The 19626-nt window shown below is 37.3% G+C and overlaps 1 protein-coding gene across 1 annotated transcript in view; it reads left to right on the top strand.

The window, feature by feature from the left end:
• Window positions 1–19103, top strand: part of LOC145986688 (aminopeptidase N-like) — a 91789-nt gene extending 72686 nt beyond the window's left edge. The window contains exons 9-12 of the mRNA XM_083121001.1: window positions 8682–8849; window positions 10850–10993; window positions 15128–15209; window positions 18738–19103. Of these exons, the coding sequence (XP_082977127.1) occupies window positions 8682–8849; window positions 10850–10993; window positions 15128–15209; window positions 18738–18908 (565 nt within the window). The 3' untranslated portion in view covers window positions 18909–19103. The remainder of the gene's footprint in view (window positions 1–8681; window positions 8850–10849; window positions 10994–15127; window positions 15210–18737) is intronic.
• Window positions 19104–19626: the final 523 nt, after the last annotated feature.

Genomic DNA, 19626 nt, shown 5'->3' with positions numbered 1-19626 from the left:
TACATATTATGTCTAGACAAATTATTGTTGATGAATTACACAGACAAGCCAGACATAATTTTAAGAGACTCCCAGTAGTCACAAAGGGCATAGATGATTTATGGCAGAGCGACTTGATTGAAATGGCAAGTGGACAGCTGAAAAACTTAGACAAAATCAACAAGGGCTACAAGTATCTACTCACTGTAATAGACACATTTTCAAAATTTGCCTGGGCTGTGCCACTCAAATCCAAGACTGGAAAATGTGTTACAGAAGCCATCAGAACAATCATCAATCAGAGTGGAAGATCACCGCGCTATTTGCAAACAGATAATGGCAAGAATTTTATAATTCAATGTTTCAACAATTTATTAAAAGCCAGGCAATACAACATTATTCGAGTTACAGTGACCTCAAGGCCTCAATTGTAGAGAGATTCAACAGAACCCTAAAAAATCTTATGTATAAACAATTTACACTTCAAGGTAATTATAAATGGATTAATATTCTTCCAGAACTTCTACATAAATATAACAACTCGGTCCATTCCACAATCAACATGAAACCCTCTGAACTAACTTCATCTGATGAGCAAAAATTGATCAGCACTGTTTATTATCCTAAATATCAGCCAACAACAAGAAAGGCCAAATACAAGGTGGGTGATCAAGTAAGAATCAGCAAATATACGCACTTATTCAAAAGAGGCTTTACAAGAAACTGGAGCACTGAATTATTTACAGTGGTTCAAGTTAAACCTGGGACCCTTAACACATATATAATAAAGGATCACCGAGGAGAAATTCTCAAAGGCAGGTTTTATGAAGAAGAGCTCAGCAAAACTAAACAGCCTGACACATATCTCATAGAAAAAATCATCCGCAGAAAAGGCAACAAGTTATTTGTCAAATGGCTAGGACTCCCAGAACACAGCTGGATCGATTCAAACAAAATAATAATATGAACACCTGGGATGTTATAAAGAGGCTGCCAGAACCTGAACAGCAGAATAAGAGAAATGGAAAATTGCTGCCTGATAATATTAGGTGTCTTATTGTTGGGCCATCTGCTTGTGGTAAAACTACAATAATGGTTGATAATTTTTTATTGGCACCCAACTGGTTAGACTGGAAAAACAGGCACTTGTATATCTTCTCTAAGAGCTTGGAACAATTAAAATATCAACAGCTGATGAAGCTATATGATGGATTGGATATAGCCACTTTTGAACCAGATGTTAAGCCACTCCATGAATGTCTCGATAATTCTGTTGTTGTGTTTGATTACATTATACTGGATAATCAAAACATGGTTAGAAATTTCTTTACACAGGGCCGGCACAAAAACATTGATTGCTTCTACCTGGCACAGACTTTTTCAAAAATACCCAAGCAGCTGATCCGAGACAACAGCAATTTTATATGTGTGTTTCATCAAGACCATACCAACCTCAAACACATACATGGTGAATATGTAGGTGGGGACTTGAGCTACAATGATTTTTCTAAGTTTTGCAGTAGGTGCTGGAACCAGGACAGTTATGGGTTTGTCACAATTGATATGACAAGAACACCTAATACTGGTAAATATAGAAATAAAATTAACAATTTTCTAGATATTGAAACATAAATAAATAACCATGAAAAGGCCAATCACTGATGATCTTAAATTAAGAGATTATCTTGTAAAAAGATTTAAGGGATGGAAATCAGAGAACCGAGGAATTTATGAAAAACACAAACAAACAGAACAGACTATAATTGATGCTATTGGTGAATTAGGTAAGAATATCAAAGCTGTAACAGAGCAAAATCAAAATTTGATCACAGAGCTTGTACCTGTAGCTGCAAGAAACATATTAGATTATCCATTCACCCCACTTTCCAGTATTCATACACCTAGTCCTATTGCTCCTAGAAGAATTGAAGCTACTCAGGATCCTATTGAATTGGGTCTTCTTGCTCAAAAATATTTAACCACACCTAAAGACAACAAAGATGAGGTGTTTGGCTTTTATGCTGACACAGAGCTTGATGGTAGCATCATACATAGAATTGGCAATTTCAGAGTAACATTTATGGGAGATGATCTGATTGTATATTCAGAATCTCGTCTTGGAGAAAAAGGTGCTTTTGTTAAGTACCCCGGCACACCTGGGTTGTGGGAACTGATGACTAGAAAGAGACCTGGCAGCTATACAGATCAAGATTATGAATATTACAAAGAAATATTAATAAAATCAGATGCTCTATACCAGAACAATGATCCCACACAAAAAAGAGTCAAGTCGAGCAGTGGAACAAAATACAACAATTTAATCAAGCCCATATGGTCACAGATCAAGACTGGCAGTGGAATCAAACAATACAACACCCTGCCTAAAGAATTTGTGTGGGTTGATGATGTCAGGAAACTTGTAGATAGGTTATTGGTGATAGCTGGGGAGGAAAATGCTGGGAACCACAATTTTTACAATGAAAAGGTTGGAATTATGGACATGATAAGCACAAAATTGTCTAATTTTATAGTGAATGACACTAAGGGGATTGGATATCTTATAAAAATTATTAATACTCTACCACCTAAATTTTGGAATATTTCTGAGGGCCGGGGCTTGGTTAATGATATTATAAACAAGCTGCCATTTGAATTACATATTCCAGGCTATCTGTATTGTGGTCCCGGTACAAAATTGGACCATAGATTAAACAGAGGTGATCCTGGTGTTAATCCCCTAGATGCTGCTTGTAGAGACCATGACATAGCATACAACACACATTCTGATCTTGACAAGAGACATGTTGCAGACAAGAAATTAGAAGAGGCTGCATTTGGTAGATTTGTAAGCAAAGATGCTTCTTTAAGTGAAAAAATAGCAGCATTGGGGACCACCATAGCTATGAACACCAAACAAAAATTGGGGTGGGGGCTGTGAATATGTATATAATAAACCTACAATGAAGGCCAAGGGTGTTATGTATCAAATACCTTATGCAGGTCTCAAATCTCTTAAAACTATTGACAGCCTTTTGACTAAAAAGCAGCGCAAGAAAAAAAATTCTTGTCTTGCAAAGGGACATGGTATGAAATTGTTGCTTAGCACCCCCCAATTAAAAAAATTACAGCAATCGAGAAAAAAATCACATGTGGGGGGATTTATATTTACCATCCCGGCCATCTTAGCTGCTCTCGGGGCTGTGGGGAGCTTGGCTGGGGGATCAGCTGCCATAGCAAAAACAGTAATAGATGCCAAGAAAAATAGGGCAGAATTAGATGAGCAGAGGCGCCATAACCTGGCCATTGAGAAACAAGGCAAAGGTGTTAAGAGAGCCATGAATAATTTTAAAAAAAACAAGAGCCGCTTACAAACCAAGATATTGAAGCTTTAATCAAGCCACTGGGCATCAAACATTTTAGAGGTGTGTACATGTCTGATTCTTTACCAGAACAACCACTCAACAAAGAGTGTGGCATTGTTAATTTGGATAAGTGCAAAAATCAGGGAACTCACTGGATCTGCTATCTTAAATATTTAAAAAATGAGGCATTTGTGTTTGATTCATTTGGAGGTGTTCCACCTGAAAATTTAGTAAAATATCTAAAATCAGCTAATCTTTATTACAATAATGCCCGTGTTCAAAATTTCAAAGATGTTAATTGTGGACATTTGTGTTTATCTGTTCTTAGATATATGTCTCAAATAAATAAACCATCAACTGAAAATTTTCAAAAGGCCTTGTGGTATTTAAAACATCATGGGGGTATTCCATCTCACCAGCCAAAATTCAATATTAAAACTCAAATTACATGATGACATAGTATATCCCAAAACAATAGCTCTCAGAGCATTTTATGCCATGTACTTGATCCACAATATTACACACCACAACAACAAAATTGCAGTTGGGGATGAAAAAATTGTCATCACTCCAGGGCAGTATAATCTGTCCACTCTAAATGCTCAATTACCCAGAGGTGTAGTATTAAGTCAAAATTCTGTCACTCACAGAGTAGAGATTGTATCTGCTACAGAAACAGTGGATCTGGGTACTATAGGAGAGCTGTTAGGCTTTGAGAACAACACAAAACTTGAACCAGGCATCAAACACACTGCTATGAATATACCTAAATTCTTAGCCATAGAGACTCTGAATATTCACTGGAATGTGGCTGAGGGTATGATCACCAAATCAAATGGCATAGGCACTCACAAACAAACTGGGATCATTGCAACATTCAAACCTAACTCTGAATTTATGGAGCCCATCATCTACAATCCATCCCCAACATTATATTTTCCTGTGTGTCATAATAGAATAGATTATATTGAATTGATGGTCACTAATGAAAAAGAAGAATTAGTTGATTTTGCTGGAGCCACAACAACTGCAATCATATAAATTAATATTTAAATAAAAATACATACAAGAAAAAAATGGAAAATATTGAGAGTTATGAGCTACAATCATTCCCCCCAAACAGGAGGACATTTGCAAATTTAAATCAACCCAACACAGAGATTGAGGTTGATCTTGATGTAGGGGATGGCTTTATACACCCCCACAGAGCAGATCTATACATCAAATTTGATGTTGTAAAGCTCGATGGTACAGATTATCCGGCAAATTCAAATATAAGATTGGTAGATAATTTTGTGCCACATCTGTTCTCTGAAATTGAGATCAGAAAGCATGGCGTTGTTATAAACAGAGTGGATTATCCCGGTATTACCTCCACAGCTTTGGCCACACTAAAATTATCCAAAACCGAGGCTTCTTACTACAAAATAGGTGGATTTGAGGCTGGTGATAAGATATTATCTAAAAACCACACAGTGCTGTTCCCCATGCGCCTATTGCCAGGATTCTTCTCAGATTACAAAGATATTATGTGGAAGGGTGGTTTAAGAATCACATTTAGAAGAGCTGCAAATGATAATAATGCTTTGATGAGGTACAGCACATTAAACTCTACAGGGGAAGCTCTGCCTAATACCCTACCTGATGAGGGCAAATGCATTATTCAGACTATGGAGCTAAGAATCCCTGTTGTTGAATATGAGGCCAGTTATGCTCTTAAATACAAAGCTGATATAATAAAAAATCCACAGGTTCCTTTACAATTTTATACATATCAATGTGTACAGAAGCCTGCAACTGGTACATATTATGAGTTTGATGCTACAAATTCATTCTCCAGCATACAATATGACATGCCGGATTTTGTAGTGGTACTGTTTCAGACTGGAAGACACAATAATCAGGAAAAAAATTCAAGTAAATTTGATAACTGCAACATCAAGAACATATATCTTAAAAATGGCAGAAATGAGGTCTTTCCTAGAGAAAATTACAATTTAGACATGTCCAAGGATGATTTCCTCAAATTATATGAGGCATTTTCGGCATTCAAACGGGTCACTACTGGCAATACTGACATGTATTACACACCAGATGAATTCAAAGCACAGAGACCCATGTTTGTAATCAACACTTCAAAAAGGAAACAAGTTGTGGTTAATGACAGGACAAACATTAAAATTATCTGTGAATTCCATGAGGCATTACCTGATGACACCATATGTAGTGTTATTCTCATAGGTGAAAAATCATATGTTTATGATGTAAGAAATGAGAGGGTCACAGAGCAATTCTAGAAGATATTTGCTCTATTATCCTGTTGTACAACACACAAACCTCAACTGTATATCAGCTAGCAGTGAATATCTTATGTGTGGGCATATTATTTTGTTGTATGTATTTCAATCTTACACATTTTATTAGGACTCAAACCCGAGCCCCTGATTACAATGCAGCAATATTAACACTTCTCCATATGGAATATATCCACATTTTACTGGGTTCTGAGACCCTAATACAGACAAAATTGGATTTTGAACTGTCATAATATTCTCTAAGTCTTGCCTAGGCTCGTATTATCAGAATGAGAATTGGTTTCAGCATGAAAGGCAGTTCATTGCTACTGTGTCAGAAAAAATGTATTTTTATCTCAATAATCTTTGTTACACTTTCCCCTGTCGCACAGAAAAATTAATGGCCTCTTCTAGCTGTGTAGATTATATCTCTTGCGTGCCGGCAAGGCATGCAAACAAAACATTAGTCTTTTGATAGATTATTGTCAATTCATGCAAGCAATTAATTATGCTTGCCCGCTCTTCTCATATTGTATTGAGCGGGGGGTTATAAAACATGAGAAAATAAGGAAACTGAGAAATTCAGTTTTTGTACAATATAAAATAATTTTGCTCTTTTTATGCTGTTGTATAACACTTTTTACCAGGTTTCAGATCTCAGAACCCAATAGCTATGAGCTTTATATCAATTCAAGATTCCTGGGATTTTGACAGAAAAACACACTATAAACAATAAGATGATATGGGAACTTTGCATAGTCTTAAGTATAGGCAAATCTGTCTGAGAGGCTTCTCTTTTTCTACACTAGAATTCAAAATTCTTAAAAATTCAGAGCATATCACACCTGAAGAATTGGGGTATAAGCCCCTCTTGCCATTGTTTTAAGTATGGGCAAATCGGATTGTTCAATCAAATAGCCTCTCCTTTTCTACACTTGTAAGTGGTGCTCATCCTATATACTTTCCTACTACTACCCAGCCTTAATATGGGCTGCTTCAGATGACTATCTGAGTTCTCTTTGGCTACCATATACTGTGCGTTCAGATATATTGGTTGATCAAATGTGATGATATTTGTGTGATTTACCTCTTTGAGTGCTCACAAATATAGTGCAATGTGTATTGAATGCATATATGGAAGTGAAGAAATCGGTGGTTTCCCTGGATGATCACATTTTTCGATTATTTGCCGCAGGACCTGCTACAGATAGACTTGTGTTGTGTGGTCCATATATGTTTGTGATTGTCCATTCATCCATCTTTACCTTCGTGATGAATCAAAAGTTGCAGAAAAACGACGTAATATAAACTAAAACAGATCAAATAAATTCGAAAAAGCCTTAGCCAGAGGCACAAGGGATCATTTCATTGTATATGAAGCACTCTTCAAGCTACTTGAAGCAGCAAAGTGCATGTTGCAAAAGAACATACATATTTCTGAGATACGTTCAATAATAATCGTTGGCCTGTTAAATTCAGAAGTAGACGCTATAGCAATACATTAGCATGCTCGATATTCTTCCGAATTTCATCAAAGCCGAGCGTATTGGGATGTGGAGTTTACATCTTCAACCAGTTATGCATATGTTCTCCTTTTTCTGCATCAGGGGCAACACCTGTGCTACAAGTGGACGTCTGTATGTACAGGAAATGATTAAATTTAACATGTTAGCACCAGGTATCTACGAAAAATTCTGCAATGGATTCTATGGCAAACTGACTAATTAAAAACTCTAACATAATAGTTCAATGATGCTGCGATTAGACGTGGGGGCATGGGGAGCAGTCCCCCCCCCCATACACACTTTTCGTCCACTTACTATGGTATCTTAATGCTAAACCTTGCCTTCCAGTGCATTTCACCCAAAATCATCTGCCTGAATTCCTTTTTCAATACGATTCCTTCTAATTGTAGTAGACTATAAAGAAAGTAAACTGTCCATGCTCTTTTCTCCTCTATTTTCAGTTCAGACACCTAATCGCTGCTACTGTGTGTAGACATTTTTAAGCAGCAAAAGCAAGACGTAACAAACGCAAGTGAACGAAACACTGCAGAAAACAATGTATTATGTTCTCAGCAATATCATAAGAATGGAAAATATCGGGAAACACATGACTGTATTTTAAACTACATATCTCCTCAACCCTTGACACTGAAAGCACAAAACAAAAAGCAACCTATAGAGGAAATCATAAGCTATGAATTTTGTTCAGTGATTTTTGGACGTGCATTACATAGTTTCTTACATATTTGCTGTTTTTTTTGTGTCAGAAACCAACTTTTACGCTAATTTTAAAAATGAAAGAAAATATTTGAATCTTTGTGGTAGCTCTATCAAACAAAAAACACAATTTAGCACATTTTCTGCTTTTTCATTTTGGTTATATTTACATTTTGTGTACAATGCACCGTTTTCGATATATTACATTTTTTTAGTTTCCAAGGTAAATCTTTGCCGCCATTTTCTAAGATGGTGAATTTTCCCCAAACATTTGGATGATGGATACTTCATGTATTATTCACTACACCATTCCGCACAATCTGGCACAAAAAAATAAATTGTGTTGCAATTATGTCCGGGTGAAATCGTTTATTTCCTCTACTATTAATAATGTATGTAGAGGTAGTAAATGTGTAATTACCATTTTTATGCTTCGTTTTAAAAGTTGTTCAAAGACAAAGATGGTATTCGGCGGTCATTTTGTGGGAGATTGTATTTACCACGTTTGTTTCTCTCGATCTCCTTTGCTTTCTTCATTATTTCAGGGAGAGGCCTTAGTCCCATCGCCCCCTTGCGTCTAGAAATTATCATTAATGAAATAATTAGCATCAATTGCCATCACCCTTGTTTCTTAATTGAACTTAATTTTGCATATGCTTTGTTCACAGTGATAGTGAAAATGAGTGATATACTAAAGTGGTATGTGGTTTACAAACAATAGCATGATATTATTCAATACATTTAAATATTAATCGCACCGTCTATAGCATAGTAGTTTCACTTTTCTTCCAATGTCGATTACGGTTTCTGTTTTCTTCCCCTAGCATCTCTATCAGTGCTCTTTGCGGCATTTCAAATTTTGCATCAAGGGAAGAGTGGGACTTCCTGTTCGAGAGGTATCTCAACCTGCCTAGCTCTTACGACTCTGACAACAGAGACCACTTCCTTCGGGCGCTGGCTACCTGTGTTAATGAAGATTATAAGGTTCAAAGGTGAGTAATGGATTTAACTCTGCATAACTCGCTGAAGATTTTAACTTAAGCCCGATTTAGACAGAAGCCTTTCCTTTAGCATATATGCTTTCAAAAATCTTATAACATTTTTTATGACAGACAATGCTTTACACAATAGCCTTTCATGTAACATTTCCGCTTGCAAATGCGATGCGAAGCGTGCAGAAAACATTGGATACTCTTCAGTACGAAAGGCATACGAGTTACGCGGTATTCACTTAATAACTAATAAATGTAAAGACGAAGAGATGTAATTTATAAGAGGAATGATTATTTAATTTACGAGATACCGTGTAAACAAAGTTAAACCCTTCATATTTTCTTTTGACGTTGAGTAACCATAAATTTCACCTATATATTGAGATATTTCTGCCAGTGCCCGGTGATTACAATTGAAAAGAAATATGTATTCTTCTGTACGTGTACTGCTAAAATGTACATATTTAAGCAACCCCATTGATTTGTACTTAAAATGATTACGTATTAAATGTTTCTCCACTCGGTTGTATAGTTATTGGCTTTCAAAAATGTGAAGTGATCCATTGTCTTCGGCATATCTTTCGGCCGCCATTACATCTAAACTCGTGACCTAGAACTCGCATTCTGATTGGTTATGCTACACCAAATGCTAAGAAAATTAGAACCGATTCTATCTATGAAAATGTCATGGAATATGCTATGGCAACAAAATTATATAAGATTTCACATTACACGGTAGAATTAAGAAAATGTTAAGAAAAATGCCAAGGAAAATGCCTTCGTCTAGAGCGGGACTAGGGTTATTACAAATCAAGAAGTTACGAGGTAATTCATGATCTCCATTGGTGCATTTAGCAAGAGAAGCACGAGTAAATGTTATTGAAAGTAATTATATAGTTATATCCCAACAAACAAAATAAAATATTTGAACATCATAAGATAGAATCCTCTTTACTGTCGGATTAAAAATGATTGATACTCGAGTTTGGACTCAAATTAGAAATTAACCAGTAGACCTACATAAAAACGAGTTAGAGTAAAATTTAGCTTATTCAATTATGCGTTAATCTATGCTTACCAAATTTATTTCAAGGATGCCTTGCTTCTATTTGTAATCGTCGTGAGAACAATAAATGTTTTTTTAAGTGTTGCAAATGATCGCTCTCTTTGAAATTCTATAAATAAAAAACGGGTGGTCCAATCGGTGTGCAATTCTAGTACGGTGCAGGCAGAAACGTTTTTGACATAATTCTTAATCTTCAGACTTTCAAAATTTGTCTTGTTCTTATCAGTCTTTCAAACACCTATTTTTCAGTATTGTATAGTCCTACAAGTAAAATATTGGTCTTGTCTTAAAGCTCTTTGCATCTGTTTTAAAAATCCATTATCATTGTCAATTCATACTTGCGAAACCGATTTTATACAAACACCGCACAAAGCTATGACTTTTTTAACCGTGGAAACTGTGGGCTCTCACTGCGAGTCTGTGCGTACGGTGTTACCGTTAATGTCATTCAAGTCCAAACACGAATCTTAGCATTTTATTCTCAAAAGCTTTGTTCCTCTTTTAATACAAGGCATTCTGTGTGTTAAAACACTCGAACAATATTGTAGTAATATATGAATTTGCTTATTTTTGTGAATTTTTATCTGAAATATTTCATATTAGACGAGAGGAGAACATTATGAATAGGAAATTAGCTTGCATTACCTGAATAAAGTGAACTTCAGAAAATAAAAGTAATTGAAACAAGACATTATCAATAAATAAGTCTGAGGGAAAAGTTAAACTGTTGGTTTAAAACACTTAGTTACTTTTACAACCTTCGAAGCCAAGAGACCTCAATCCCTAGGAGGAAATCCATAACTTCATGACATATTGATGGTTGTTTTTCCATATAATTGGGTCGTTTGCTGTAATTCAATGCTAGTAAATCCAATGAAAGGAGCTAATATGACTTCATAAATAAGCAATCTAAACTTTGTTTTAATTTTTGCAGAGTACTGGACCACATATTGGCCAAAAAAGAAGGAATTTCCATCGATCAAGCTAGAAGGGTGTTTTTTAAATATAATGTGAATTCTTTCTGTATAAACAAGATGCTGAATCATCTCATTTGCAATCTTAACGGATGGAAATCACTGTAAGTAATAGTTAAATATTTACAGATTTTCTTGATGCATTAAAGTGCTTGTAGATTAATATTTTTCTCAGGTGAAGCAACTGCTGAAACATGATTACTACTTTTGAATCACCCTGTATCTTTCCTATTTCTAAATATTTCCTTTATGCAAATATTTGTTTTGATAATCTGTTTTCAAATCCGTTTTCGAAACAGAAGTCCCTTTCCTTTCCCTGCACTTTTTGGCTCTCTCTGCTTTCACGCATCTAGTTGATTACACGTTACAAGGTGCGACACCAACTGGTCTAATTCGTGGATTTGGTATCAAGTAGTGCATCTTGAGTCTGCGCCGTTTGCACTACGTTCTAAAGCGGTGTAGTGTGTGGTGTATGGTCACGTGGTGCGTGATAACTAATCAAATGAACATTTAAGGCAGCAGGCAGGGATTTGTTGAATCTTGTGAACTTGAACACAGCTATTCGCTTACTTTGTTGAATGTCATTTCCTTGCACCAGCCTGACACCTGGATACACCAGCACTACACTTAGTGTCAAAAAATGCAGCGAACTACACACGGACAGATGAAGCTCTGGCTTTCATTCAATTGTTTTTCACTCATTTTAAACAGTTTTTACTTCCTTATCAAGTTTTCGAGAAAGAGTGCAAATTAAGTAAAGTAACTATCGTACAATTTTTTTAAGGTAGATTTTGGGAACCGTTATCGACGGCTATGACAGCCGCAAGCGACTCGCTTTCATCGCAAGAGGGACGCAAAGGTGATGAGGTGACACCCCAGATAAATGATGGAACACTAACACAAGCAAAGGGGCTCGCCTTTGTGAAAAAAGAACAACACTTAAACATTTGATATTAACACTTCAGGGACGACTGCTCTGGCAGGGTTGTAAGAAGAATAGAAAGGGGAATAAAAGAATGTTCGTTTACCTGTAGATCTAGATGTGACGAAACGGTCCCTGAAATGACACTTCAATAGCGTACCACTCCCCTTTATACTATTTACGTATCAATTAATAATCAGCCCATAACGTGGAGGCAAGAAATGTTAACGCGATAAATTTCTGAGTACAACTGGGGCTGAGAAATGATTCTTCGAGCTATTTATGGTGGATTCGAATTTCGATCGTTAACACCGTTGGCGAGTCCTCGTCTGTCGCAAACGGCGCTTTTAGTATAAATCTGCGTTTATTTACTTTTGTTTCAGACGTTTTTGTGTCAGCGGATTTTTCATCCGCTGAAGATTGCCGGTGTGTGGTTGTAAGCAGCTTTTTCCAGCTTCTTGGAACGGGCCCCTTTATCAAGTGATTATACTATCGACTTATGATGCCAGCGGTCCCAGATTCGAGTCATGTCTTTGGCATGATACGCTATTACCAGAATGGAGTAGTTACAATAGATTCACAATGGTTTGAATTGTTTTGGATAGGGAAATAACGTAGATAAGATAACCTTTTTGTGTGTCTAGCTACCAAAAAAGAAATTCTCTGAACGAGAGTATCTTCTGCTCATCAAAATTTTTGGAAGGGTTGCAATGGGTACAATTCGGGTTGAAAGATAGATATAGGGGGATACAGTAAGTAAGTAAGTTATTTTTCAGAGAAAAATTACTATCATGGGGGTGTTCAAAATAGATCAGAAGTAATACAAGATAAAAGTTACCTTATGTTGGACAGCGGCGGCAATTGGGTTCAAAAACTGGGGTTGCAAAGACAGTATATTTCCCTTTGTAGCTAAGGTTTAGCATAGTGCGGCGACAAAAGTGACGAAAAGTGGGGAGGGGGCAAATGCCTTTCTCGCCCAACTAATCGCCGCCACTGATGTTTCAGTGTGTGACCAAAAACATTTTTTTAAAGAAATCATTGATATCCAATTGAGCGTTAGGCACAGAAATACACAGGTGCAAAACAAACAAACATTCAAATCGTACAAACAGTCCGTGTCGAGTTCACTGCACTTTTTGACACTAGGTGTAGTGCAGGTGTATCAAGGTGTCACACCCAGCCATTGTTTAAGATATTGTTTATATAATTGATTTCAATCTGTGTTACTAGTTAAATAAGACAATCTAATATCTTCTCTGAGTAGGTTTTCAATGCGGAGCTCCATTTTGGGATATATATTCTTGAATTCCACGGTCTGTTCGTTCCACTATTCATATAAATGCTCATAATTGTAATATATGGAGAGGAAAAACAACTAGAGCTATAAAACAAAACACCGAATGTCTTCTGGACATTAATTTTCGAGTACTCACAGGACGAACCACTACAAAGTTCTGCCTTGTGCTTATACTTTTTGTTTTTGTTATTGTGTATGTCATATAATTGTTGAAATCATCGAGACGATAAGGAAATGAAGATAGGATAAACACAATGATATATAGATCCCAGATCAGGTTTCGAACCTGGAACCTCTATCTTCGATTTACTATTTTCGCATGGTATTTTAAAATAAGAGAGCATACACGGATAATGGTAACATTTGACCAAAGTACGAGAGGAACGGATTATATTCTCTCCCCGAACAAAGAAATCTATAACTACGTAGCTTGGTACATTCGTACAGCGTGTTGCGAAAGTCATGTGACTCTAATTTTGATCGCTTATTACATAAAAACTGTTAAATATATTTGCACCTTCTTTCTGTTGCTAAGTTTCGTTTTTGAGATACTTTTAAAAAACTATTGGTTTCCAGTTCAATCAATACAATAAATTTTAGAAATGAATTATTGGTTCAGGTTAGTGATTTTTCTCCAAATGATTCTATTGTGGTATTTTTTCTGTAACTTTATATTTGTTTTGCACATTACATACATACACACATACACACACACACACACACACACACACACACACACACACACACTCACATATAGTGCGTTCATTTTAGCCCTGTAGCCAAAATAACTCGTGGCTGCAGACAGCGCGGCATTTTCGACCCGTGACGTCCCGCATATTTTTACGCTCATATCTTTAGCATGCATATTTATCTTGCTTAACAAGTACTAACCTGTGTTATAAGAGCTGTTCAAAGTGGTGGCCAACAACATTCACTCATTCTCGGCATCTTTTGATGAAATTTTGATTGACGTATTTCTTCTCTTTGAAAGTTGTATTCTTGCCATTGTTAACCCGGCAGGGCGCTCGCTGGGTAAAAAATACCCAGAAGAAATTTTCTTCTCAAGTCCGAATTTTAATTATTTTAAAGCACGTCAATTTCCTAATTTCATTAAATTTGAACATTATTTTTTCATTACGCGAAGATAAAGTTGAGAAAAAATGAGAAAGAAAAGACAGTCAGAAGAGCGTCTTCTGCCATTACATAAGGACGCGCCCTTGGTAAAAAGAGAACAGATGAAAAATTACTTCTTAAGTCCGAATTTTAATTATCTTAAGGCATGTAATTAGTAGTACCTTCATTGATTAATATAACTTTATTAATTTTTAACATTTGAATTGAATCACACATTTGATAAGCCGAGGAAAAATTAACACGTTGGAATATCAAACTGAAACATATAACCGCGGTTTGTGTGAAATTTACCCAAGCAGTGTTTCAACAGCACTGAGAGCGGAACTAAGGAACAAACTATTATTTTTTGTGGGGAACCCTAAAAAATAGCGTCTATAGAAAGAATCCCCACAGTATAGATAAGCTGAAAGATAATATACGAATGGGCCTCCCCGATGGCGCAGTGGTAGGGTCGTCGCCTTGCAACCATGGGGTCCCGCGATCGATACCCGGTGGAGGCACATAGTGGTTCGGATTCCACTTTAAACTGTAGGTCCAGTCCGAATTAGCCTTACCGTGCACAATGTGGACTTAAAATACCAAATCAATCAATCAACAATATACGAACAGAACTTGCAAGAATTACTGAAGAGAAATTTTTGCATGTCAATCAAAAGATGTTAAGAAGACTGTGTGAATGTCGTTGGCCACCACTTTGAACAGCTCTTATAACACAGGTTAATACTCTTTATGCAATATATATGTGCATGCTAAAGATTTGTGCGTAAAAAATAAGTGGGACGTCACTGGTAAAAGATGCCGTCATCCGCTACATGCCGCGCAATCTCCAGTCACGCTCTGCCCAGAGCTAAAGTGAACTCACTGATGCGTGTTATTCTTTGCCAGGGATGCTGACCACCCTACATTGTGGATAGAATTCTTTACATCTTCCCTTGCACGTATCAATACAGAGGAATATCTGCAGAAGGTATGATTTTTTTGTTTCTTTTTCTTTTAGATTAATGATACATTCTCTCCATTTGTTTGTCATTGAACCCTTCCCTACCCAGATACCAGAGTAAGCTTGCTTCAAGCTTCAAGCAAGCTTTTCATGTAAGACGAACAAGCTTGCTCTACGCTTACAACAGACTTGAATCAAGCCAACTAGTTACCACGTGTCAATCAAGCTTGTCACAGAAAGCTGCACACGAAACAAGTTTCATCATGTTTACATCAAGCTTACCGTATTCAACTGGCTTTGACTATCTACAATTAAGCTAACCCAAGCTTGCCACAAGCTTTCGTGCTATCTGGGTATATTCGTCGTTTTGCTTTCGAAGCATTAGGTGTACGGTAAGTGCAGTGCCGTGGCGTGACTTTTAAAAAGTGTTACCGGCTATCAATCAGTACGACAATTATGCCTGCTAGACGTTATTACACCCCCCCCCCCCCCTTTTCGGTAAAGAAAACATGTCGTCGAGCTAGATATTTGTTTATTTCGTTCTTGTTTTGCAATCAGCACAGTGATTTAGCCACAAACACTCCTAGAAAGAACTACCACTCACGAGACAGTTAACACAAAAATCCAATGAATAGTGGTAGACCTTTGTCTCCGTTTCTTTGAAATGAGCTGCGAAGGGGAAGAAGAAGAACCACACTTTTCTCGGGTCAGTTTGACGTTTGTGTGGTGAGCACTGAGCAGACGACAGAACTTCACTCCTTTGTGGAAAGGAAGCCCAGCTAACTGTTGCCAACTTAGTATTTTGGAGCAAGGTTTGTCCAAATTACGAATCACACCAAGGAATTATATTTTCGTCTATTACCTAACTCGTCTCAGTTGTAGTTCAATCCAGCCTTGGCTTTGCAGTCTACCTCTAGTTGCTTCACAGAAATTGTATTCCTATTTTAGGATGGATTTAGCTCTTTTCTGCCAATCCGATGTGACAACACTGGCTGCCCCGGTAGGTCTGACCGGCAACAGGGCCCCTTAACTGGCATATGAATAACCCCATAAAGTCCTTCCCCGCTCTTTCCTTGCATTGGCGGCCTCTTCTCCCTTGTTGCCTCTTCAGGGTAGCGGAACGGCCTCCCTCTTCGCTTATGTCGGCTGCAGAAAAAATGTCCTAGGCAATATCTACTCGATGCGAACGGTGTTCATTAACGTATTTAACAATGTTGTCATTTTATTGAAACAAATTTTTAATTCTTTACATTTTTCTGTTACCTGCGGTAACACCGGCTACATACACGCCACGCCTCTGGGTAAGTGCCATAAGTGATTCTAGTTTACCTAATAGTTAAGAAAAGCATGTTGTAAGAATGGTGGCATAACATTTCAGGATTATATACTTCACCTGGAGAATGATCAGCCAAGTTGATAGTAAGGTTTTAGTATGAGTTTATTTTTAAGTCCACTTTTTGCAGAGAAAGGCTAATCGAGGCTGGACCTACAGTTTAAAGTGGAATGCAAATCACTATGTGCCTTCACAAACCCTTGATTACAAGGCGTTGCCACTACGTAATTCGGAGATGCCCTATTGGTTTCAAGAAAGTCTCGAAGTAATATGGACTGGTTAAAGTTACAGTGGTGTAAGTCACTTTGTTAAAAAGAAGAAACAGTCTGACTCACAGAATTTTGCTGATCAACACAACAGCTGTTTCCTTTATTACAAGACCTTAAACTGTCATCCGTTGCCAGTTGAATGAATCTCTGATTTAGTTCACGTTCTCTGTTAACAGATTAACTTATCTCGATTTGGTTTCTATGTCTAAGTGCTTTTTTTTAAAAAAAAAAAAAAAAAAAAAAGTGACTTGCACCACTGTAACTTTAACCAGTCCATATGTTGATGTCATATATTTTCTTCCCATCCACCATTTAAAATTAACTGCACAGCAAAATATACCATGGAGTATTTTATTTTCAGTAATTCAGTCTGTGGAGCCATGTTTGATTGCGATGTGCTACATTATGGTTACAGTCCTCATTCGAACACCAGTCCGGTATCTTTGACATAGCTCGAAAGGAAACCGTATGGACGACAGCACCTGTTTTTCTGAGAAGCGCTGTTGTAACTTTTACTTCTAGTGTTAGACATCCACTCATTCACTGCGACGTTATACTCTCAAGGCCTCCGCATTGTATAAAAAAAATAGCACAACACAATAAACCTAGCAAAGATCACGCATCCGCAACTTCACTCTAAGAAATCTCTAAGGAAACTGTATTGGCAACATCTCGTTCACTCCACGTGGACAGTTCCTAAAACGAACGCTATTGGTGGGAAAGCTTTGAGGGGAGGGTATTCTGGGCTCCACGTGTATTTAACATATGGTTGTCAGAGGGATGCTGATCTATCTGAACTTACTTTGAAGTAAAGTGGCGTTCCAATGAGTACTGGGACTTTATTAGCGAGAGAAGTGAACATGCTCTCCTTATCCTAGAATAGATGTAAATGCAATTTGCATGCATCAACAATTTTAGCAACAATCTTGCGAAATTGTAAGAATGAGGAAATTTCTAATTTGTGTTTTTAGAATTATTATTTTTATGTTGTTATTTTCACTCAGAAGTAAAATTGCATTTATAATTTCTTTGCGATCGAAACGCTGTCTCCTTGTAATGTACGTGTACAGTTTTCGATCCCCTTGGAGGCACCTTTCGCAGTGGCTCGGATCCCACTTCAGTCCTGATCAGCCTATCTGAGCATAAAATGGACTTAGAACAAACTTTGAAATGGAACAGGAAGAAATAAATTGTTAATTGTTCCTGTATCAGTGATGAATTCACGAGGTGGACCCGGCGGAGGGATAAAAAAAAGTCCCCACTTCCCGAAAATTTTCAATAACGTGGCAGAGCATTCGGACAGTAGATAAGAAATTTGGTAACCATGTCTTCTTTATCTTTCTTTCGTCCACTTTAACGTAGAACCAACTTTTCCTGGCTTTTTCGTCACATACGATTTATAGTTAAAAGTCAAAAGAAATAATAAATTTAAGTATAGTTCGCTTTGCTAACTAGTTGCACGTGCAGGGATGGTGTAATGTGAAATTCAATTACTGTAGCGAATCTCAACTTCTTGCAGATTTTCAACGGTTAGCCAATCAACAATTTGCTGTGAAATGGTTTGACGTTCTTGTGCAGTCTTATGAAATTTAAACTTAATTTAATTTCATGTGAGAAGTAAGGCGAATTTTGAAATATTAGTGTTGTTTTTATTGGTGTTACAATTCGATGTCCCTGACATTCCCTCCCCTCGAAGTTTGGTATCCTTCCCCTGGAGGAAGTTTCTGGATTCAAGACTGTCTGGAATCATGGTAATGATAGGGAATTGAATCACGGCGAGGCTAGTGGCTCACAGTAGGAATGTTTTCATTCCCACCAAAATCGGAGCAAATCATATTATCATAAGAAGTATCTTTGGTATTCCTATTTTTGGGGGCGCCCAGCCTAAGACGGGGTTATCTTGTGTATAATAGATAAGTTCCAGTTCCTAATTAGACCTTACTTTATCTGCAGGCGAAGAAATTTTACGACGATCACAAAGGAGAATTTGGTTCTAAGAAAGAAGAGATTGTCAAACAGCTGTCAAGAGCCGAGGTGAGAGTTCAATGGACAGAAGAGAACGCCGGTGTAATAAAGGACGTTTTGGAAGAAATTAACAAGCAATTTGAGGACGAAAGCCTATGAGTTCTTTCCTACGAATTCTTCCACAGTATTTTGGTTCATGTGACAACAATCAAAGCTTGACATTAAGTCAACAACATTCAAGACATTTATCTATTGTTGACTTTTTATATTGTAGTATAATCTTGCACAGAGCACCGACTACTGTCATTAATTGTATCATTATATCAACTGGTACATAATACAGTCACAGTTTGTACGCAACAGTGTTATTATTGTACTTGTGTGTACTTAACCATTTGGACTTCGTTGTATATTTTTGTATTAGTTTTTCACCCTCTGAACCGCAGTGGTCTAGTCGGTACAGCGTCTGGTTGCCACTCGGGAGACCTAGGTTCGATTCGCAGGATCTAAAGTCGGAACTTCTCCGATCTTGTTCCAACGTCAAGTGGCTCAGGGGCTCACACAGCCTGAAATCAATCGGTATCTGTGGGCAACCTTTGCAGGTAAAGGCGGTTGGACCGTGGTGCTGATCATATCACCTCCAAAATGGCCGAGGTTAAGAATGTGTGGCGCCTTATCCCCACATCCTCTAAATTAGCCTTAATGGCACGGGTATTTTTTTCTCTTACTCCCTCCACTACTTTTTGCACCCGCAGAATGGTCTTAATAGCCCCGTCTAGTTCGCTGCACTTTTGGCAATAGTGCAGGTGTATCCTGTTGTCAAGAGGGTGCAAAAATGACGTTGAGCTAAGAAGACGAATAGAGGTGTTCAAGTTCA

The sequence above is a fragment of the Lepisma saccharinum genome, chromosome 4, assembly GCF_977018435.1.
Source record: "Lepisma saccharinum chromosome 4, izLepSacc3.1, whole genome shotgun sequence".
In the NCBI taxonomy this organism is placed as follows: Eukaryota; Metazoa; Arthropoda; class Insecta; order Zygentoma; family Lepismatidae; genus Lepisma; species Lepisma saccharinum.
This window is presented reverse-complemented; position numbering and strand designations above follow the sequence as displayed.